The 23,492-nt window shown below is 39.4% G+C and overlaps 1 protein-coding gene across 4 annotated transcripts in view; it reads left to right on the top strand.

Moving 5' to 3' along the window:
- Positions 1-22,779, top strand: part of PACRG (parkin coregulated) — a 445,241-nt gene extending 422,462 nt beyond the window's left edge. For all 4 annotated transcript variants that reach the window (XM_034765269.1, XM_034765266.1, XM_034765265.1 and 1 more), the window contains one exon: positions 22,422-22,779. In XM_034765269.1, the coding sequence (XP_034621160.1) occupies positions 22,422-22,582 (161 nt within the window). In that variant the 3' untranslated portion in view covers positions 22,583-22,779. The remainder of the gene's footprint in view (positions 1-22,421) is intronic.
- The last annotated feature ends 713 nt before the right edge of the window (positions 22,780-23,492 follow it).

Below are 23,492 nucleotides of genomic sequence, written 5' to 3'. Positions count from 1 at the left end.
AAAAAGAGAAACTATGTAGTTGTCTATTAAGTCAATATATCCCAGCAAAACTATTTCTAGTATATAGATAGATATTATTTGAGTGCTTTCTAAAGAATAAATTATCAAAATCACAATAGGCCAGTGGTCTCATGCCATCACTTATTTTTTTCCTTTTATATATCCTTCTTTCCTCTTCTTTACTGATTTTAGTTGTGTCTGTGGGAAACTCTCAGTTCAAGAAGAGAGTTTTCTGCTTTGTTACTTGGTTTGTGGTCATTGTAATGTCTTCTGGTAGTGAGTTCTAAAACTTTTGTCCTGTTTCTAAAAGAGACCTGTCTCCTGCTTTCCTGAGCTTCACCCTTGAGTTAATAGTTGAGTTCATAGTTAATGAGAAATGTAGCAGCTGAGGGAGATTGTCATCACAGAGAGGAAGATGTTCTTTAAAATTCCTAAGGACAATTCCATGAAGGGCTTAGGGCTGATGTGCCTTTGGCCTGGAATTCAGTGGGGATCCCATCTAGTGGGGTGGGAAACAATAGGGTGAGGCTGATAATTGCTGAGGATGTGGACTACTCTGTTCTGGGATAATCAAAGGTTTTAAAAAATTGTTGTGCTCATAGCTAGGGAAAGTGAGTTGCAGTAATCCAGACTGGAAGTTTCCAAGATGTGGATCACCCCCATGGATCACCATAGTGAAGTCATAGTCCAGCAGGATATGGCGCAGCCTTCTAGCCAGTCTCAGGTGGAAGAAAGCCTTTTGCATAATTAGATATTAGAGCATCCTGCAAGTGTAGGTGCCCCCCCGCCCCGCCCCGACTCCACCCCTGCCCTGCCCCATCCCGCCCCCATTCCAACCCCTTCTACAAAGTCCCTGCCCCAACTCCGCCCCCTATTGAACCCCTTCCCCAAATCCCCGCCCCAGCCCCGCCTCTTCCCCGAGCACACTGTGTTCCCTCTCCTCTCCCTCCCTCCCAGCACTTGCCGCCACGAAACAGCTGTTTGGCAGTGGCAAGAGCTGTGAGCTAGGGGGAGAAGCAGCGTACTCAGGGGAGGAGTCAGAGGTGAGCTGGGGCGGGGAGCTGCCAGTGGGTGCAGAGCACCCACCAATTTTTCCCCATGGGTGCTCCAGTCCCAGAGCACCCACGGAATCAGCGCCTATGCCTGCAACACTGAGGAATCCAAAGGAATCCTCTGGTTGTAGACTGTTTTGATTATCTGAGGGTAGACACTCTCCATTTCAGGTGATGGGATGAAGGATGCTAGCTCTTCAGCATGGTTTCATCTTCCCACTGATTTTAGCTCTATCATGCCCAGATTCAGATTCAAGCAGTTGTCCTTCATCAAAGTGCTGATCTCAGCCAGTCATTAGGATAGTTGGAAGATGGTGCTCTTTGTGCTAGAGGTAAAGGAGAAGTATATCTGAGTATGACCTGCATAATATTGTCAATTGAGACCACAACCTGTCACAATTTCTACCATCAGAAATATTCCTATGCATATAACTATTAATATTATATATCAAAGGGATTTTCTGCTATGCCCCTATTTTTAACTGTGAAATTTAAAAGGAAAAAAAATCTACCTGGACGTCACATTGGGTCCTTTGGTCTTTCAATATATGAATAGAATTACAGAATTATGATTCACCCAGAATATCCTTTATAAAGTTGTATTGCTGCCTAGGCACCACAATGATTAAGTAATAGGAAGGAAGGAATCAATGAGTGCATAATTGATGTCCAAACCACATTTATAATCTGCATTATGAAACATATTTGAAATGTACATAGTGTTCCACTACTCATTTGTAACATCTAAGTGAACATATATACAGCATTTAAAATACCAGCTGACCAAACACTTATCCCCTATTAAGATGCTACCAGTAAACCTTATGCACAATTTTAAATAGAAAAGCTGTATTATACAGGATTCTGGCATTTGAATTATTTAAAAATGCTAGTCTGCCATATATAACATTAGGTATGTTTCTCTTTCCATTTTAACTGACTGTGGGTGAAAATTGAACATTTGCCTATGTAGTATTTCACCACAATATGTATTTTTGGACAATTCATATTAGTTTTGTTGTCCATATCTATTGCCTCTAATATGAGTTCGTCATTCAGGGGTTTATAAACTCTTCCAGATGTGATGCTGAACCCACATCTCTTGCAATAGATGTGGATGATAAACTATTGTGACTTGTCTATAAATAATTATTGGGGTGAAATATTCTGATATTATTATGTTTTACACTTTTACACTTCATAAAAGATCAAGTTATAAAAAATTCCAGTGGCATAAGCACTCTCAATATTTTAGTTTCTGAAGGTGCAGTATTTTTGATATGCTAACTAAAATGCGGCCTATCCAATTAAAGCCATTGTTAAATTTAAACAGATTCACCTGCTGTGAACATGCATCCAGAGGCAGGCCAGTGTGAATTAAAACAGCAGAACTATAAACTCCTAAGAAAGCTGGCTTATACCAAAAACAATGAGAGCCAGTTTCCTTGCTGTAGCAAAGATCTGCTTGGTGCAGGAAAGGGTAGGGAAATCATAGAGTTGGCTGCAGCTTTTTGATTCTCTGCCTGGTTCCTTCTCAGCCCAGACATACATTAGACTAGTTTAGGGGCTGCTCTAATCTACAGCAGCTGGCAGCTGCATCTAAGGGAGTATCTGTAGCCAGGAATAGTCAGAACACCACCCATCCCTGTCCCTACACTGGGACCGCAGGAAGAGACGTAGGAGCCAGCGCTACCAGCTTTACTTATGGTGGGTAGATGCAGGAAGATTCTGCTCCCTTTGGGCCACGTCAGTCAGACCCTGTGAGTCTAATTGTAGTGTTACCAGGTGTTGCTCAGTGTAACCATGCAAAAGGTGGGAAGTTGAAACTTTCTCCATGAAAGAAATGTGAATTCTTTTACTATATAATTTCTGGTGTTTCTTTTTCTTAAACTACATTTGTTGGTTTGGTCATTTAGTCTCATATAGAAGAAATTAGCATGTTCTGCCTTGAACTAATATAAAAACCATTTTATATCACTAGGATAAAGTTAATCTATGTTCCTACTAACATTCCATCCACTAAGAGCAAATGCTTAGCAAAATCACAGATCTTGGTCCTTCTCCCATTGATCTCAATGTGTTAGCTTCAGTGGACACAGGCCTGAGCTCATAGCTGAGTCCAGCTCTGCACCAGCAGCTCCAATCAGGATTTAACCGTATTCTTTTTTTTCCCTTTTTTCCTTCGTTTGTCTTGACTGCAGTTCCACCACAATCTAATAGACTAACCATTAACTGCCTTGCAGTTTATATTACAGCTTCTTTGAAACTTAGAATTGACAATCTCAGCATTAGAATACCAGAAATTTACAGAAGCGTAGCTGTTTCTCCTGCTGGATGAGTGATAATTGTTTTTCTGCTCATTTACATCTAAAAGTAATTAAACTATACAAAAAAACGATGTACTGTAGTCTTGGTGCAGTGTGCGCTGTTTGCAAGTTATGCAGAGATTCCGTGAAAACATTACAGTGGGAGCTGTAGTTCATTTATATTGTCAATTCCTAAAAATTTGCCAGAATGCAACCTTGAAAGAATTAGGTCACACAAAATGTGGCCTAAGGGTTTCTTCTCTCTTTTCTTCAGTGGAGCTCTGCAGTTGATACAATAAAACTGTTCTACATCAATAATTTTTAGAGTTTGTTTCCTGAAAATGTTATTTGGCTTATGGAAATAAACCAAGTTTTTAGTTCAGTGGAGACATTCCTTGACTTTCATTCTAGATCTGTTTACATAAGTTTAGTGATATTTCAGCACAAATACATGTGTAGTCTAAGTGTTAGCAACATTCTGTTGTTGTAACTATTATAATCTAACTCTTCCTCATATTATGCCACTTAAACCCAGGTATTAGATATCTAGTTTGCAATCTTAAAAATTAGAAAATGTCTAGTGTAGGCCTTGCTTTCCTACTGGAGGGTTATAGTCACAATCTACACATAAAATAAAAGCAGCTTAAAAGCTGATTTCCACATCCTACATATAAAATAAGGGTAAGTTAAAAGCTGATTTCCCAGAGATAGTGACTTATCGTTCAGTGTTACTTCTTTCTAAACTCTGTGTCGTATCCAATGGTCAAAAATGTGCCTTTTCTGATTATAATAATACTAGACATTTGTGACTTTCTTTTATCCAACATACTGTAAAAGTAAGAAAGAATGAGGGTGTAGTCATTCCTCTTGATTCTAATGAGAAGCTGATTAACAGTATTGGGGAGGTGGGGGTTAAATTCCACTCTCATTTACACACGTGCAAATCCATTGACTTCTGTGGAGCTTCATCACTATGACTGAGAGCGGCATTTGGCACTATGTTTCCTGATATCTTAGAATCATAGAAGATTAGGGTTGGAAGAGACCTCAGGAGGTCATCTAGTCCAACCCCCTGCTCAAAGCAGGACCAACACCAACTAAATCATCCCAGCCAGGGCTTTGTCAAGCCGGGCCTTAAAAACCTCTAAGAGTGGAGATTCCATCACCTCCCTAGGTAACCCATTCCAGTGCTTCACCACCCTCCTAGTGAAATAGTCTTTCCTAATATTAGGGTGACCAGATGTCCCAATTTTATAGGGACAGTCCCAATTTTGGGGTCTTTTTCTTATATAGGCTCCTATTACCCCCATCCTCCCCCCGTCCTGATTTTTCACATTTGCTGTCTGGTCAACCTACCTAATATCCAACCTAGACCTCCCTCACTGCAACTTGAGACCACTGCTCCTTGTTCTGTCATCTGCCATCACTAAGAACAGCCTAGCTCCATCCTCTTTGGAACCCCCCTTCAGGTAGTTGAAGGCTGCTACCAAATCCCCCCTCACTCATCTCTTCTGCAGACTAAATAACCCCAGTTCCCTCAGCCTCTCCTCGTAAGTCATGTGCTCCAGCCCCCTAATTGTTTTCATTACCCTCTCCTGGACTCTCTCCAATTTGTCCACATCCCTTCTGTAGTGGGGGGACCAAAACTGGACACAATACTCCAGGTGTGGCCTCACCAGTGCCGAATAGAGGGGAATAATCACTTCCCTCGATCTGCTGGCAATGCTCCTACTATTACAGCCCAATATGCCATTGGCCTTCTTGGCAACAAGGGAACACTGCTGACTCATATCCAGCTTCTCGTCTGCTATAATCCCCAGGTCCTTTTCTGCAGAACTGCCTTTAGCAAGTCGGTCCCCAGCCTGTAGCGGTGCCTGGGATTCCTCCTTCCTAAGTGCAGGACTCTGCACTTGTCCTTGTTGAACCTCATCAGATTTCTTTTGGCCCAATCCTCCAATTTGTCTAGGTCACTCTGGACCCTATCCCTACCCTCCAGCATATCTACCTCTCCCCCCAGCTTAGTGTCATCTGCGAACTTGCTGAGAGTGCAATTCATCCCATCCTCCAGATCATTAATGAAGATATTGAACAAAACCGGCCCCAGGACTGACTCCTGGGGCACTCCACTTGATACCGGCTGCCAACTAGACATCGAGCCGTTGATCACTACCCGCTGAGTCTGACAATCTAGCCAGCTTTCCATCCACCTTATAGTCCATTCATCCAATCCATACTTCTTTAACTTGCTGGCAAGAATACTGTGGGAGACAGTATCGAAAGCTTTGCTAAAGTCAAGATATATCACATCCACCGCTTTCCCCATATCCACATATCTCATCATAGAAGGCAGGTTGATCAGGCACAACTTGCCCTTGGTGAATCCATGTTGACTGTTCCTGATCACCTTCCTCTTCTCCAAGTGCTTCAAAATGGATTCCTTGAGGACCTGCTCCATGATTTTGCTGGGGACTGAAGTGAGGCTGACCAGTCTGTAGTTCCCTGGGTTCTCTTTCTTCCCTTTTTTAAATATGAGCACTATATTTGCCTTTTTCCAATTGTCTGGGACCTCCCCCGATCACCATGAATTTTCAAAGATAATGGCCAATGGCTCTGCAATCACATCAACCAACTTCCTCAGCACTCTTGGATGCATTAGATCTGGACCCATGGACTTGTGCATGTCCAGCTTTTCTAAATAGTCATTAACCTGTTCTTTCTCCACTGAGGGCTGCTCACCTCCTCCCCATACTGTGTTGCCCAGTGCAGCAGTCTGGGAGATGACCTTGTCTGTGAAGATCGAGGCAAAAAAAGCATTGAGTACTTCAGCTTTTTCCACATCATGTGTCACTAGGTTGCCTTCCCCATTCAGTAAGGGTCCCACACTTTCCCTGACCTTCTTGTTGCTAACATACCTGTAGAAACCCTTCTTGTTACCCTTCACAGCCCTTGCTAGCTGCAACTCCAATTGTGCCTTGGCCTTCCTGATTACACCCCTGCATGCTCTAGCAATATTTTTATACTCCTCCCTAGTCATCTGTCCAAATTTCCACTTCTTGTAAGCTTCCTTTTTGAGTTTAAGCTCACCGAAGATTTCACTGTTAAGCCAAGCTGGTCGCCTGCCATATTTGCTATTCTTTCTGCACATTGGGATGGTTTGTTCCTGCGCCCTCAATAGGGCTTCTTTAAAATACAGCCAGTTCTCCTGGACTCCTTTCCCCCTCATATTAGCCTCCCAGGGGATCCTGCCCATCAGTTCCCTATAGGAGTCAGTCTGCTTTTCTGAAGTCCAGGGTCCGTATTTTGCTACTTTCCTTTCTTCCTTTTGTGAGGATCCTGAACTCAACCATCTCATGGTCACTGCTGCCTAGTTTGCCACCCACTTCAACTTCCCCTACCAAATCTTGTATGTACAGATCTATTTAATTAGGATATTATTAGAAATAAGATAAACACACTCCAGCCCTGATTTTGCAACCTCTTACATATGTGTGTAAGAGGTTGCAAAATCAGAAAGTAGATCTGTTTTTTTTTGTGTGTAGTGTGAGCTTTATATTATTGAGCAACTTGGATTCATTTTTGTAAAGCTGAATTTGCAGAATTTTGCTGAGCTTTGCTTTCTGGGGCTTCTAAACATAGTTAAATGTTCTCTCATCATTCGCTCCCTCTCTCCGCCTTGTCATTGAGAGGTTTTTTTTAGCCTATTACAAAGTGAGGATGTTATAGACAAGGGGAAAAGCTGGGTTATATTTGTTGTTCATTTTCCCTCATGGTCACACTCTCTATTTTTTCTTTATATATTTTAAAGAATCTTCTTGTGATTATGTCTTTACTCACACTGGAAGCTCTTTGGAGCAGGGATCATCTTTTTGTTATCTCTGTACAATGCCTAGCACAGTGGGGCACTGATCCCTGTTTGGGGCCTTTACATGTTACTCCAGTACAAACAATTTAGAAGAACTATAAGAAGTTCTGCAGGAGTTTTGTCACTTTTATGCTGCTGACTTTGTATAGAAATAAAACCAGCTGTGATTAAATAAAAAGAGAAGTAGAACGACCACTCTGATAATTTAAGGCAAAACATTTCAGATTTGGGGATCTAAAGGTAGATATATTTAGATACCTAAGTACGCAGCCTCATTTGCAGAGGTGCTGAGCATCTGCAGCTTTCATTTCATGAGTTGGGGGGTGGGGGGAGAGGCTCAGGAAATGTTTATATCAGCCCACTTCTTTAGCTGTCTACAAATTTAGTTAGGGCTTAACTTTAGGCACCCACGTTTGAAAATTTTGGCTTAAATTGACAACTTAACAAAAGGGCTTCTCTTCCAGTTCATTATTAACTTTGACTTTTTATTCTAAAAAAATGGATGGAAATGTTTTAATTTTGCCAACATAAGATGAGGTCTTTTCTGGTTTTGTTTCATTTTTGCGGTTTGTTATTGTTTCCGGTAGCACTCACAATGTGCTAGTTGCCGTACAAATGCAAAAGAAGGCACAGCCTCTCCCTGAGGGAGCTTACATTCTAAAAAAAGGGGCTAGCGATGGAAGGTAAGGGGGAAGGAAACACCAAACACATCAGATAGCAATTTGCCATGTCCTCATAATCGAAGTTTTTAATACAGCCTTCCCTATAGATAAAGATTTTTAGATAATTCCAAATTAGTTATTTTAGGCATCACGTTAAATGTGGGTCTGAAGAAGGAATTGCAAGTATAGGAGGGTGTCACTTTTAAAACTAATAAATTGCTCAAAAAAAGTGCTGGATTTACAACACTAGAAAACAAAGCTTTAGGTTTAGCCACAAAACAGGCAGCTGCAGTGCAGACTTCCCTATATGGCTTGCCACTGTACATCAGTCCTGGTCTGGAAGGACTCACCCCATTCCTTGGCCTCATAGCTGAGACTACCCACAAGGGTAGCGTGACCAGATAACAAGTGTGAACAGTCGGAACGGGGGGAGAGGGGTTGGAGGGAGGGAAATAGGCACCTGTATAAGACAAAGCAGGACTGTTCCTATAAAATCGGGACATCTGGTCACCCTACACAAGGGAGCCAGCCAGACTGTGATCGTGGCCCATAAATGCTTCACAGTCCTTCTGCATTGAGCCAGGGGTGCAAAGGATAAATTGCAAATCTTGTAAAAAATCGTGTTTTCAGTGCCTGCAGAATACCTCTTTTAATTTACACAACGTGCCTATCAAAAGCTATAGGCACATATAAAATAAAAACTAAACCACATTTTACAAGACAAAGTTAAATCGACACAATGTTTACTGATCGCCCTCAGCCCAGAAAAACAGTTGCCAAGGTTAGTAGAGCTCCTTGACTGACATTTTTTAATTAGAATTATAATGGAAACTCTGTTCCAAATATATATGGCAAGGCTATCATTGTACCGCTGTGTATGTGTAAATCAGAACCTTCAAGAAATGCCTGTAACAAAGCTCAGTAACCCCGTGACCATATGACTACATCTTTTGGCTTCCCATCTTCCTATTTTCCCTCATTGTTTGTTGCTTGCCACTTCCTCTGTCATGTCTGCATTTATACTGTAAATGCTTTGGTAAAAAGACTGTCTATTTTATTGGTCAGTAAAGAAGCTAGCACGTTTTATATATAATTATTATTGTTCAGGAAGCAGCCTCCATAAATCAGCATTCAGTGACCCAGCCTTTTGGTGATATATGGAGAATTATTTGCAGTTGCTCATCATGTTAACGGGCCTTGAGAGAAGCTAGTACAGTGTATCCCTCCCTCTTTAAAATGACTTTCAAAGATTTTCTTCAAAGGCCTCCATCCTACATTAGCTACTGTGGCCCACTATTCCACAAATCCTCAACAATATTTTCTGAAGTTGTGCTTTCTATTAATCACTCCAGAGCCACTGTTTCCAGGGGCACCAATTCAGCACTGCATCCACAGAGTTGGGACACAGGCCTTTAAATGCAAGGCTATCATAAAACAAACTATAAGATGAAACACCCATCTGTGGAGAGAGACAGAGAGGGCATTTTGTGAGGTGTCACTTTTCCATCTCTTCCCAGGAGGTTGACTGTACCCAAAGTGAAGCAGTGAAGAATAAGCATTTCAGGAAAAGTGTAAGAGGATCTTTCTTTTAAAAGCTCTCCCACTTGGATGCTTGCCATTTTCCTCTTCCAAGTCATCTTTTAAACTAGACCGAGATACCACATATTTACAAAAAACAACTGTTCATGGAAATGGTTGTTTGATTGGTTCTAATGTAAAACTAAATACAATGCAAGCATATGTATGTTCAGGAGGCATGTTTTTAGTCACCAAAGTAGATTTTCTTCACAGTGTTTTACTTTAATTCTTCCTTATAACATAAGAAAATGTAAATTGACAAATATTCAACCAGACAGTACACTACAATGCCAGTTAACTGTTTTCCTGGCTGTTTGTAAGAAATCTCTAGACTAGTCAAGTTGACCTGGAGCATCCAGCAATATCTCTCTCTTTCTCTCTCTTATCTACCCCACCTGTGCACATATGTATAAATTAATCTTCAGCTTCAGTCAACAGATTCAAGGTTCTCTGAGGATCAGAGGTGGAAGGCATAGAAGCTGAGAACAATGAATCAGAGGTTAAAATTGTAAAGACAAATTTAATAAACTTGTAGTAGTATTTATAGAGAACATAAAGGGGTCATATTCTGTGTGGATGTGCTGAGGGTTGCATAAAGAGTCTCTGACCCCATGTCCCTCGACCCTAGCACAGTAGTATGTCAGAATACATGGCTAGAACTCAAGAAAACATGAGGTGGGTGACTTCCCTTCTATGCTAATTGGCCTGTCCCCATACTCCCAAGGAGACATGGTTTAGATGCCCAGACTACGCGTCATATGCTAGTTGGGAGTTCACACTGGTCCCTTTTAATAGGGTGACCAGATGTCCCATTTTTATAGGGACAGTCCCATTTTTTGGGACTTTTTCTTATATCGGCTCCTATTACCCCTCACCTCCTGTCCCGTTTTTTCACAGTTGCTATCTGGTAACCCTACCTTTTAAGGACTGGCAGTATATAGCCCACCAAGCTCTCCCCAGCATCCATACTAAGGCCTGGTCTACACTGGGGGGTGGGGGGATCGATCTAAGTTACGCAACTTCAGCTATGTGAATAACGTAGCTGAAGTCGACGTACTTAGATCAACTTACTGTGGTGTCTTCACTGTGGTAGGTCGACTGCTGACGCTCCCCCATCGACTCCGCCTAAGCTTCTTGCTCTGGTAGAGTACTGGAGTCGACGGGAGAGTGCTCAGTGGTCACTTTATTGCGTCTTCACTGGATACGATAAATCGACCCCTGCTGGATCGATTGCTCCAGAGGTAAGTGTAGACATGCCCTAAGTCATTCTGCCCTGCTTCTGGAGGATGGCTCTGATAACCACTACACAGCTAGTACTACTTCACTTCCTGCCTTCCCAGAACATCTGCAGCAGGTAAAGAGAGAAGTTAAACTGAGAAACAAAGTTCACATCCAGATTTGATTTTTCCCAAGTTTGGGGCTGTTCCGATCCGGAGTTTGTTTTAGGTCAGCCTTTAGACAAAAATATATACAATAAATATATTAAGTACAAGAGTGCCAGGAATATTTCACTTCTAAGTCACTGGGTCAGGTTTTCCTTGCCATTGCAACCATGCAACTCCCTAGACTTCATTAAAGGACTATAGATCTAAAGGAAGAGAGAATTTGCCCCGCTGTGTGTCTCATATGCCCTCTTCAAAAGAAAAGCAGTGGAATTTTTCTTTGGTGTACATTACATTCATTGGATGTGGAAAACAAATATGACTATAGGGGACAATATGCTTGTGGATTATTCCAGTTCTACAAATGTAAAAATTGTCTCAAATAGTAGTACTAGACATTTTTTAATATACTTGCCAACAACAGAATAACAGCATAGATACAGTAAAGCAAACTTCCTTCTTTATTCCCTCTCCTGTAAATATATTTTAGTATTTTTGTAAAAAGCAATAGTGTTTTAAATGGGAAGGGAGATAATGAGATATCATTTTTGAAAGAACAATACTATTATCTTAAAATAATGAACAAAAAGAATAATACAATAGTTAACAAAATAAATAGGAAAATTATGCTTGCTTATATGAAAACATTTTTCCTCTTAAAACATTGGAAAGTGTATTAACAATAACAATCTCTCAGAAAAAAATGTTAGTAATTTCTGATTTTATGGTTTTATGTAAACCAGTTTTATTTATTTATATATTTATTTATCAGATTATACACCATTGCATTAGAGTTTTGGAAACATTAAGTGTCTTAATAACACTACATTGTAGTCCCTATGGAAAAATTTTAGGAGCACAGTTTTGAAAACACATTGTACAAAGTATCATGCCATCACAAAAATGACAAAATAAGAAATGATTTTATATTAAGTAGCAAATGAACTAATCACAAAAAGGCTTGCATAAGTATCCAGAGAAAAACATTTTCTCTGTGTTGCCACATTGCATGTCTAATTCTGCTCTCTTTGGTCCAAATCTAGAGCCCAGTTCCTGACCTAAGTGGCAGTACCAAGCTCTTGATAGACTGGGGGCGGGGGAGAAGGGATGGAATCCTACATAAGGGACATATTCTATTCTCTATCTTTGTACAAAACTCCCATTGTTATGAATGGTAGCTCTGTTGTTGCTTGAGGTTATTATGTGATTATGTCCTAGATATGTAGAGCTGGCCCAGAGACCATAATGAACATGTCATTTGGTCTTCTCCACAGAATGATGGGATATCCCTGCTTCTAAAGTTTAATTTCTAGTGCCATTACCAACAGACACAATCTAGTTCTCAGCTTTTCAGACTCAGAGAGGTTCTTATTGGTAGATCCAAAGTGGCAGACAGTTCCAGAGCTGGTACTCCCATGACAGACCACCTATCTCAGCTCCTACAGCAACTTTGATTAGCAGCTGGGTAGAGTGGATTTACTTCACATTATGGTAGTAGCCCCACACATAACTGCTCGCTATGGAATACAAGCATATCACTATTTAGCAAGATTACATATCAAGGTGCAGGAGAAGTCAATTTCTTACAAACTCAGGAACTGACTTTATTTATTTATTTATTTATTTTGCATCTATAGCTTTTTTCCTAGAAGAGAGATTCATGGACATGAAGATAATAATAGTACTGCAATCCCAAGAATCAATTAATCATGCTAGGTCTCATGCTTTCCTGCATATACATGTGATATCTTTTAGGAAAATCTTCTATCACAACTATATTGTAAGAGGTTCTTCTTGGCAGATCCCAGATCTATACACTATGAATTTCACCAGTCATAGAATATAAATGTAATACAACCAAGATTTATTACTTCCCTTTGTGTCTGTTGGGGAATGTTCTCCATACTACCTCTCTCGGAAAGTTACATTGTTAGTGGCTAATAAATCAGTGTGAAGGGTGAATGAGTGAGATTCAGGTATTCATTTCAAATCCACCTTTCACAATCTTCCTCAAGAACAAGGCAGTGCTGCACTCCTACTCCACATCTCTCCCCAAAGAGTCGTCACAATTTCACCTTAACCAGTGTGTTAACCTCATCTTGTTTCCAAAAATCTCATGACTTGCCTGAGGAAGCAATATTGTACTAACTGAACATTTAGTGAAGTCTGACCTGTCTGGGTAGGGCAAAGTCTTTTCAGAGATCTCCTTTGATTTATTCATTGCTTTTGTGGGGAAGTCTGAAGGGAAAACCATTTCTAACTAGAGCAAATTCTGAATTCAGACCCACTAGAACCATACATAGGTCCATAACCAGATATCCTCAGAGTTTATTCTATGAGAAGAAAGTCATCTTCTACAGTATGTTTAAAAGCCTGCACGTTTCTGTAAGGCTGCTATGAGGAGCTCAACTCTCAGTTTTAGTCAACATTATTCTGTCAGTACTGGTGCTAAAACAGATGCTCATTTGGAGAGTTCAGTCTTTTATTGAACTAAGTGCTCCTCTGGCTTCCACCCGGGTCTGTTACAGCTGGTAAGTCTCAAATGAGTGGGGACATCATCTCAAAGAAGAAATGAAGGTAACTCATCTATAACTGGAGTTCTGAGTGTTTCTTCCTTTGCTTCTTCCCAGCTACTCACCTTCCTGCAAGTTTAGAGAGACTTTTGCAAAGCAGAAATAACTGGGGAAGGGCCAGTTTGAAACAAGTATTCTTATAGCCTCAGTCAAAACATTTGGTTCTGGATAAGGTATGTATGTGCTGCCCATGGCGTTATGGCTTTCAAAGGCTTTCAGCATTCACAGTACAAAAATGGTGCATCTGCAGAGACAGTTTACTCAGAGAAGGCTAATGACAAGAGAATAACCTGCCTTCCATCTTTTAGCTGCATCACATCTTCCATTGTAAATAAAGACTGCAGCATTATGTGTCAGTTTATTGTAAAGTTTGGCTTACTGCCAATAATGTAAAACATATACATACTTCATTTTGTTTGAAAAGCTGCCACCAATTCAAATAGAAGCTTTCTCTGCTGAAAAATGCATGTTTATTAACTGGCTTTTGGTGAGCATTCATTTATTGTGACTCTCATACTGTTGTTCACAAAAGGAATGCAAATTCAACCCTTGGGAGGGTCATACACTTCTAACCTTCATGTACATTGGTTCAGGTGACAAAGTTTGCCTAGTTCTGTTTAAAAGAGATATCAGTATAAAGAATGAAATGTTTTTTGCTTTAGAGGTCAGGGTTAAGGTTATTGCTATGGATTTTTAAGAAGCTCATATTGCAACTGTCTGCACTGTATACCTAGCTTGAGAATAAATAAGCACACTTAAGTTTCCTGAGCTGCCAGTCCTCTAATCATCATAAGTACAAGTGTTCAATACTAGTTGTGTACATACACAAAATACCTCTTGGAGAATCTGCACATCCCTCCACACTCATCTCCTTCTCTATCTTTAAGCACCCTCCACGGTCCTAAAGTTTCTTTTCAGTCCACTTCTTTAGGGAACAGTAAAAAAGGGATAAACCGGCAATTTTAGGCACACTTAACCAGTTTCTTCATTTTTGTCACAGGACTCAGACTAATGCTCATGGAACAATTTATTTCTTTAACTTCTTTTTCTATGGTTACATTATAATGACCATACTGGGCCCACTTCTGCAGTCAGTGAAATTCCAAATCTCTCACTGAAGTCAGAGGCTCTTAATCATGCGAGTTATGCAGGATTGGGCCCTTGAACTTTACATTCATTTTTGTAAAGAAGATTAAACATATTCCATAACAGATGGTGACAGGTATACAAACCTAGCCTAACATTCTATTAATACTAAGTCGTGAATTACTGAACTTTCCATTCCTACAGTTCTGGGACCCTGCTCCTTTCAGCATTTTGCATACATGAACAAAAGCTTTCCTAAAGGAGGGACATATTATGGGGCATCTTTATTTTATGTATGAACTAATGTGGTTTTATTAAATATGGATTATTGTGTGATTATCGTTTATAATAAAAATCAATGATCCTTAAAATATTTTGGACTTTCTGCTTTGTCGCTTCATGTTACTTTATAAAATAAATAATGCTTATTCCATGTCTATGTATGGTTATACATTGTTTTCATGAATTTTGCATTAATTGAGCTCCAATTGGAACAGAAGTTAGCATCAAAAAATATGCAAATGTATTTTCAGCTCATGGCTAGCAAACCCACTCCCACTTTGCACACACAAACACTTTTTTTCTACAAACAAAAGATATTTTGGATACAACTGAGCTTGTACAAAGTAATTGGGAAAACATCTGATCTGCCCAAATGGTGCAACCTTTTTTGCACTTTAAGCACGATTTGTGACCTAATTTATTATTTTGCAACAGTAAACAGTGCATCAAGGCCACTGAGGTTTCTGCTTCATGCTTCTGTCCCCTGTTGTGCATGCTGTTTATCTAAGATTATTTAACACTGCTTTGTTATGATATTGATCACTAGTACAAACATGGGCAGACTTCAAAGTTAAAGTTTGTTAGAGAAATGTAAGTACGTAAAAAGATAAATAATTTTAGAAATATCGTTTCTCCCTTTATTGGTTGACTGTTTGCTAATAACATTTGTCAGTAAATCTGTGATTTGGTTTTCATTTTAGTGTCTCAATAAAAAAAAAAAAAAAAGCTGGACTTAGAATGGATTGCATCTGATGTTGCTAATGTTTCCTGGAAATGGAAAACTGTGATAACAGCTGCTATCTTGGCTCATTTTCAAAAAAAAAATTTGTTTACAGCAGCAATTTACAAGTAGTTAAAACTATTTCCAATAGGCTTGCATCTTTACTAAAAACGTAAGTCAGTCAAATGTTTTCTTTCCAATCAGATTACTTCTTCCATTCTTTCACCAAGTCATTGACTATCAGAATTGTTTTTAGCTAAACAATATATTTATTCTAAAAACAGATGTTAATTTATGAAGTAAACTAAAATTTAGCCACGTATGTAAGACAACACAAAATATAGGTTCTTTCTATTGTTAAAGCAAAAAAAAACAGGGTAAGAATTAAGAAAGTATCAGCAGATACAATACCTAAAGAGACCATATCAAGTAAATTTAGACCCAAAATAAAGGTTTTGTTAAAATACATTTTAGAGGAATAGAAAATGTTTCCATGGGTATGTATGTTTTGGTGTTTGTTTAATTGCAAACATATCTGGTTTCTCCTTAGATTTAAACTTTCCCTTGCAGTGTTTGTAACTAAACACTGTAGCATTGTAGAAGATAAATGATGGGCCTCAGTGGTGAAAAGTAAATTAGGCAACCAAGCTTTGCCTTTGGATATTCAACTAAAGCTCCTGGTGAAGTCAGTGGGAGTTCTGTGCATATTCAAGGGTAGAATTTGGCCCAATAACTTTGCAAAATACTTTCAGCTTGAATAATTAAAAGGTGTTTTTAATACAAGAAAAGCAGAACGTTAAAAAAATTAACATGTTGGTGTCCCTTTTTATGGTCTCAGCAAAATAATGATAAAGACAATCATACTTTTTTTTTTTAAACTTTACAGCTAAAATTTGTGCCTGATCATTGGTATATGCAGTCGCTTTCAAAATTACTCAGTTTATGTAGTGGAGACTATTGTCAGTATGCTAAAGGAATTGTTTATTTCTGTCATGCGCAAATATAGATTTTATTTATTTGGTGTATGCAATTCAGTCAAGCCAAGCCACAGCGTTCCTATCAACGATGTTCAAGGCATGAAAACCTCCAGGAAGTTGAGTCATTTTGCAGTCCTCCATAATAGGTGTCATGGTTTGTGACTGCCCACGCTGACAGTGGACTGTTGCTAAAATGCCACCGAAATTCTGCTGCAGCACAAATTCCATGTCCGCTGCGAAACCGGTTCAGCAGGCTCCATTGTCTTTGCAGTAAATCAAACCCAGGTTTGACAATGAGTGGGGGTCCGAGACAAGATAATTATTTCTCTCTTTCTCTGAGGACCATGAAGCTCGCCACACGTCCTCTACTGTAAATTCTTCACTCAGTAAAACTTATCCACAATGGACGATGTGAGGGCAGATGACCATGTGGTGGATTAAACAAGTCTTTAGTTAATGGTAGCTGTGACATATCACGCAATTTCATCACGACCTTTGCTACGTTTTCCTCTCTGCGAACACTGGGTGGAGCAATATTGCAGTATATTGAATAGAGATAATACTTCTTGAAATGAGGTTCCTAAGGTGTATTAAATGGACTGTATCCAGCTACACAACGATGATGATTTAAAACAGTCCAGGCCACAAGGTGAAGCAAAGGAGTAGTTTAGAATTGTACCCTCTTCATCGCATTTGAGATGGCAATAAGGATTGACACCAACTGGTAAAGGGAAGTAGAGTTTGGGCAAAAGGATGCAAAATTCACTTCCTTGTGCCTCAGTTTTTTCAAATGAAAAAAGGGAAGCATGATACTTAACCTCTATAGTAAAGTGCCTGGAGATCTATGAATGAAAACCAATACCTAAGAGCTATGTATTATTGTTATTATTTACTATTGATTATTATTGTTATAATATATTATTTAATATATTATATATTATATAATAATGTATATAGAGCTATGTATTATTGTTATTATTTACTATTGATTTGTTCAAAAATGTCTGCTGGAATCAGAATATCCCAGAATACACATTTTAAATCCTTTTTTTGTGCATTAGAAATGAAATAGTTGAATGGTCTTTGACTACAGTCTCACATCTTTGTTATAAAAAAAAATGTTTAAGCTCAGAGTAAAGGGCCTGCTTCAAAGTCTCTTCAGCTGTCTGCTTGAATCTCATTCTTTTCAACAAGACCTGAGCAGATTTGAAGAATTTAAAATCTTGGGAAGTTCTAATATTCCAAATGCTATGACTTTTCTACCTTTATGGTTGTACAGCCATTCCAGTTTTAATTCATGTCGTCCATGAAGTCGGACCTTGGAAACAGTCATTGTCAATGGCAAGCTTTAGTACCATTGATTTACATAGAGGCGCTTCAGTACATCCAGCAGATTAAAACACCTTGAATAGAAGGAGACCAGGTCTGCCTAAAAGAGAGCACTAGTAAACTAAAAGAATTTTTAGTACACTTTAAGATTCTAAAGAACTCCCAGAGAGAAGAGTAGATCAGATTGAATCTTACAAATTGGTTCCCCTCGGGACATGGCGATTGCCCTCATATACTCAATCCTTAACACTTTAAGAGATTTTTTTGCTTTTCCTTCTTTAATATGTCGTGATTTTAATATTTGTATTTGTAATACTAACTCTCCGAAACTTAAAAATGAGCTGAAATTAAATAAACTGGAAAACAAATAATACTTTAAAAAGAACAGGAGTACTTGTGGCACCTTAGAGACTAACAAATTTATTAGAGCATAAGCTTTCGTGGGCTACAGCATCTGAAGAAGTGGGCTGTAGCCCATAAAAGCTTATGCTCTAATAAATTTGTTAGTCTCTAAGGTGCCACAAGTACTCCTGTTCTTTTTGTGGATACAGACTAACACAGCTGCTACTCTGAAACCTGTCAAATAATACTTTAGTATCCTGTTTCAGGATACTAAAGAATAGGATACGAATCATGTCTAGCCTCAAATACATTTTAAAGCAAACTTCACATCCTCCTTTACTCTCCTCCCCAGACCTGTATTGAGGCCTTCAGAGCTCTGTGTTTCCCCTGCTACAGCAGATGGCCTCACTAGCAGGGCCGGCTCCAGGCACCAGCTTGTCAAGCAGGTGCTTGGGGCGGCTGCTCCGGAGAGGGGCGGCACGTCCAGGTATTTAGCGGCAATTCGGCGGATGGTCCCTCACTCCGCGTCGGAGCGAAGGACCTCCCGCCGAATTGCTGCCGCAATTGGCTTGGGGCGGCCAAAACCCTGGAGCCGGCCCTGCTCACTAGAGCAGTGTAAGGAATGCCACTCCTGCATATCTTTGTTCTAGTGATTTCATCAACTAAAGCAGTTCTTGACAGGTAAAAAGCCTTTCAGTTCACCTTTGAGTATCATATACTGTTGTACAGAGCTTAGGAGGCAGAGAAACTATTTTTTTGATCCAGGAAAGGAATTAAAAAATATTTTCCCAATTCCAGTCCTCTAGACCTGAAATCTTAGTATTCCTTCAGTATGCATGTTCTATACAAATAACAACATTTTCTCTAAGGACAAGATTTCTTGATCCATGCTGAATCTGCCAGACATTTCGCTTTGACATCATAGTATGACAAATGTGCTTTCTAACATTTCCTTCTTGTTGATTACTGTTGCAAAGAACAGCTTCTTAAAGAGCATGAATCAGATCCATCCATGTTCACACATCGCATATGCAGCATTTCTGTGGCTGACAACATGGGCTCCATATACAAGCCAACAGTGAAATAAAGTTAAACCGGAGAAGGACATACTGAGACTGCTGTAATTTGGTAGCAATTTTTTTCCAAGTACTCATCATTATTATGACTAGGTATTTAGCCTGAGGTGTGCTTAGGAAATCAGTCTGGCTCATCCATCTAGTGTTGACAAATGCTAGGGTGGATATTGTCCTGTTAGGTTAATCATTACTTTATTTGTCTGAAAGATTTGCTAATTCCTATAGCTATGTAGGATGGCTATTGTGGTACTTAGCAGATTACTTCAATGCTGCAATAACTTTTTTGGTATAGTCATTTGTAAGCTGTGTCTTGAAATTAGAGTGGACAATGACTGTCTTGAGGATATCAACCTTGCACAGGTTGTGCATATCTGATGAAATTTTTTTGTAATGATAGTCTGCACATCACCTCAGCAATCCCTTGCATACTGTTTCCCTTATCATTGCCTAACCCTATCAGGTACTTTTTAATCAAACCTCCAAGCTGTTTAATCTAGGAAATATTTTACACATCTTGTCCCAGTATTGAACGCTTCTACAAATTCTTCTGCACAGGAAACAGCTGAGATATACATCCTGCCCCCACCACAACTGAAGTGCATAGTCATCCTCTGGAGACCTAATCCAGATCTCCCACTTTGTGATATATCACTGTTACTTCAATATTATGGCATTTTGAATGGACTTTTTTAAGACATATGAAAGCTGTTTAAGCTCATTATCAAAGAGAATGTAGGATTAAAAATTACAGATTTTAGCAAACAATTTGAAAATCAATAATTCGTTTACTTATCTGCCAAGACAAGGGCCGGCTCCAGGGTTTTGGCTGCCCCAAGCAGCCAAAACAAAACAAAACAAAAAGTCACAATCTAAAAAAAGCCACGATCACAATCTGTGGCGGTAATTCGGTGGGAGGTCCTTCACTCCCAGACGGCGTGAGGGACCATCCGCCGAATTGCCGCCAAATACCTGGACCTGCCGCCCCTCTCCGGAGCAGCCGCCCCAAGCACCTGCTTGAGAAGCTGGTACCTGCAGCCAGCCCTGGCCAAGACGTAAGTTCAGGGCTTCCCCTGTTGCAGCTAATGAAATCACAAATACCTTCAGGCGCTGTCAGGAATGTTGGCAGTACAGTTCTCTTCATAGATGAAGTGCTACCATCAATCTAAGGCCTTTTTTGTTAGATAAAAGCATATTTAACCAAAACACCATTTGATTTGTAATGCTTGCTTTCTTTCTTTCTTTCTTTCTTTCTTACCATTGCTGGTTGACAACCCATTTTGTGTAAATTAAAACAATCTGCTGCAATACTAGGTTGCTGTCTTCCACATGATGGTATAGTCCATTATTTCTAACATCATAGCCATTTCCATAGTCGTGGTGTCACAAATGTGTTCTGAAATCACTCATGTAATCAGATAGAGAGTTATGATTTTTTTTAAAAGGGAGCCATCATCATATCTTTCAGATGAGAATACTTGTCTTTACATGCCATAATTTTATACAACATTTTGCAAATAAATAACGCATAAGAGTTTACAAGGTTGATAAATTGTTATACATATAACTGTAACAGAGTGTTAGCAGTTCTCTAGGATCAAATTTCTACCATTACAATGATTTTTCACATAACCACTGTTCAGCTGATCTCTGCATGTGTACAGGGCTGTGAAATTTTTACCAATTTCTCTCTGTAAGAACTACAGAAATCCAGAATCCAGATCTAGCTCTAGGAGTCATTTGGGCCCAAATTCAGAAAAACACTTAAGCATGAATGATGCTTAAATTTAAATATGTAAGTGGTCCCATTGAATTAATGTGCTTAAAACTAAGCATGTGGCTAAGTGCTTTTCTGGATTGGGGCCTTATAGATCTGCACTCTGAAGAACAGGCACTGCAGATACGGCAGCAGTAAAACCTGGCCCACCCTTTTAATGTGCCTTAGTCCTGACCTGAAAGGAACCCTTGTCTCTAGCAGTGTGAAGTTGTTTCAGTGTCCTTGATAATTGTATCCTTGGCCTGTCCGCTAAGCCTGTCAACAAAATGGCCAGATAGTATTATTTGAGATGCTGAATTATATGATGTAGATACTTGTCCACTAATAACTGGAGTGAGGCCACTAACTAATTTCCCATGGACCACCAAACAAGCATCAGATAGTAACCACTACCAGTGACTTTGTATCCTGGCTGGACTAGAGCCCATTGACAATTCCCTAAGCCATCCAGTGTCCTTAACAAATTATTGTTGATGTACGTTTTGGAGAATATTCATGCTGAGAGAGTCGGATCTTTGGAGATTTTGAAGTGCTGTTTTCTGGCAAATTGCAATACATTTTTCCCCTTTAAATCTCTCTTAAAATCCCTGGGAGCAGAATTATCCATCACTGTTTTGCATTTTTAAAACTTTTGTGCAGCAGTTTACACTGAGCTCTTTACATTAGCTAATGTGCTGTTTGTGCACAAATAAACAACACAGCCAGTTCTCAACCTGCTCCAGGTTAAAGAAGGCCGTGACAGTTGTTGTTCTGTCTAGGAGCTAGACTAATTTGTCCTCTTGACATTAACTTAATGTAACACATTTTTCAGGGAGTAGAAGTAGATTGAGTGGTGTGTTGTGCTCCAAATATATCTCTTTGGCCAAGTGACACCCCCTCTTTGAGCTCCACTATCTGAAACACTGTAGGCATGTGGATCTGGTATTTAGCATGGAACAGTCCCAAAAAAGCGTCCCACTAAGGATTTCATCTACCACAGCAGACCCTAGCTTTTCAGAGATAAGCATTTATATATCTGGCAATTGCATTTTGTCCCAACTGTCACTATGAAATGAAGCAGTAATGGTCTTAAGATGTTACTGACTAGCTATGAGACTGTCTCCAGAGACAACGCCTGTGGATGTTAATAAAATTTGTTTTCTATATTTTTAAAATCCAGATTAGCACCTAGATACTAAGATAATGGGCACATTACAAATATATTTTAGACGATATTGACAAGTTCAATGGAAACAGGATGGATGATGAATGGATAAATAGAATTTCATATATATAAATCCTGGAACATTATATGTCACAGGATAAAGATTGCAGTGAAGTTATTGTGATTGACCAGCAATTCTATTTAGCTATGTCGTGTTTTCAGAAAGCTACAAGGAAAACTCTAACATGATGTTGTATTTTGTTTTTATTAACCAGTGAATTCAGGAGACGGTATTGACTACAGCCAGCAGAAGCGTGAAAATATTGGAGATTTGATTCAAGAGACACTGGAAGCTTTTGAGCGCTATGGTGGAGAAGACGCTTATATCAACATTAAATACATGGTCCCTACCTATCAGTCGTGCTTGTTAAACTAACAGATAGGACAGTTGTGTCAACGGGATGATTCCATTTGTATTCTCAAAGGCTATAACCAATTCTGTATAATATCGTGTTGTTCATGCTTTCTTCCTCTACAGCTGCTAAAGTAGTGGCTTCTGGACCATTAAACTGCTAGCACTGTTGTGAACAAGTCTTTCCAATACATAAATAGTGCCTGTTCCTTAGATTACAATGGTGTACTGTGCTTATTTGTTCTGCGAAAGAATTACTTCTTTATAACAGAGCTGACTGGAGCAGAAGTCAGAGTTAAACCTTCAGTTGTGTAGACAATAAAACTATAATTTTCATACACAATTCAGCAATTGCTGTTCTGTGTCCACTTTCCATGGGGGTGATGCCAGGGGTTGTAACAAGAAGAGTTTATGCTGACTGCTTAATAGGTGTTTGTGATGGAAAAGAAAGTTCAGCAATGCCTCTCCAGCAGCTGAGCAAAATGATGTGCTCTGATATACAATAAAACTGTTGAATGTATATACCAATTACAGTAGGAAACTTTCTACAGTCCATTATAAAGCTCTGTGATAAAAATTAATTAATGTTTCTTCCTCACTCATGATATGGGTTTCCAGGTGTTTTCCTTTTTATGTAGTTTGGGTTCTTATTTAGGAAAATATAACATGTGAGAGTCGTTTTAAAAAAAAATCTCAAATTTATCAGCTGGGATAAGGCGAATATAGATTCATAGATTCATAGATTCTAGGACTGGAAGGGAGCTCGAGAGGTCATCGAGTCCAGTCCCCTGCCCGCATGGCAGGACCAAATACTGTCTAGACCATCCCTGATAGACATTTATCTAACCTACTCTTAAATATCTCCAGAGATGGAGATTCCACAACCTTTCTAGGCAATTTATTCCAGTGTTTAACCACCCTGACAGTTAGGAAC

This window comes from Trachemys scripta, chromosome 3 (assembly GCF_013100865.1).
Source record: "Trachemys scripta elegans isolate TJP31775 chromosome 3, CAS_Tse_1.0, whole genome shotgun sequence".
Classification (NCBI taxonomy): domain Eukaryota; kingdom Metazoa; phylum Chordata; order Testudines; family Emydidae; genus Trachemys; species Trachemys scripta.
The sequence above is the reverse complement of the archived record's forward strand: the minus strand, read 5'-3'. Positions and strand labels throughout refer to the sequence as shown.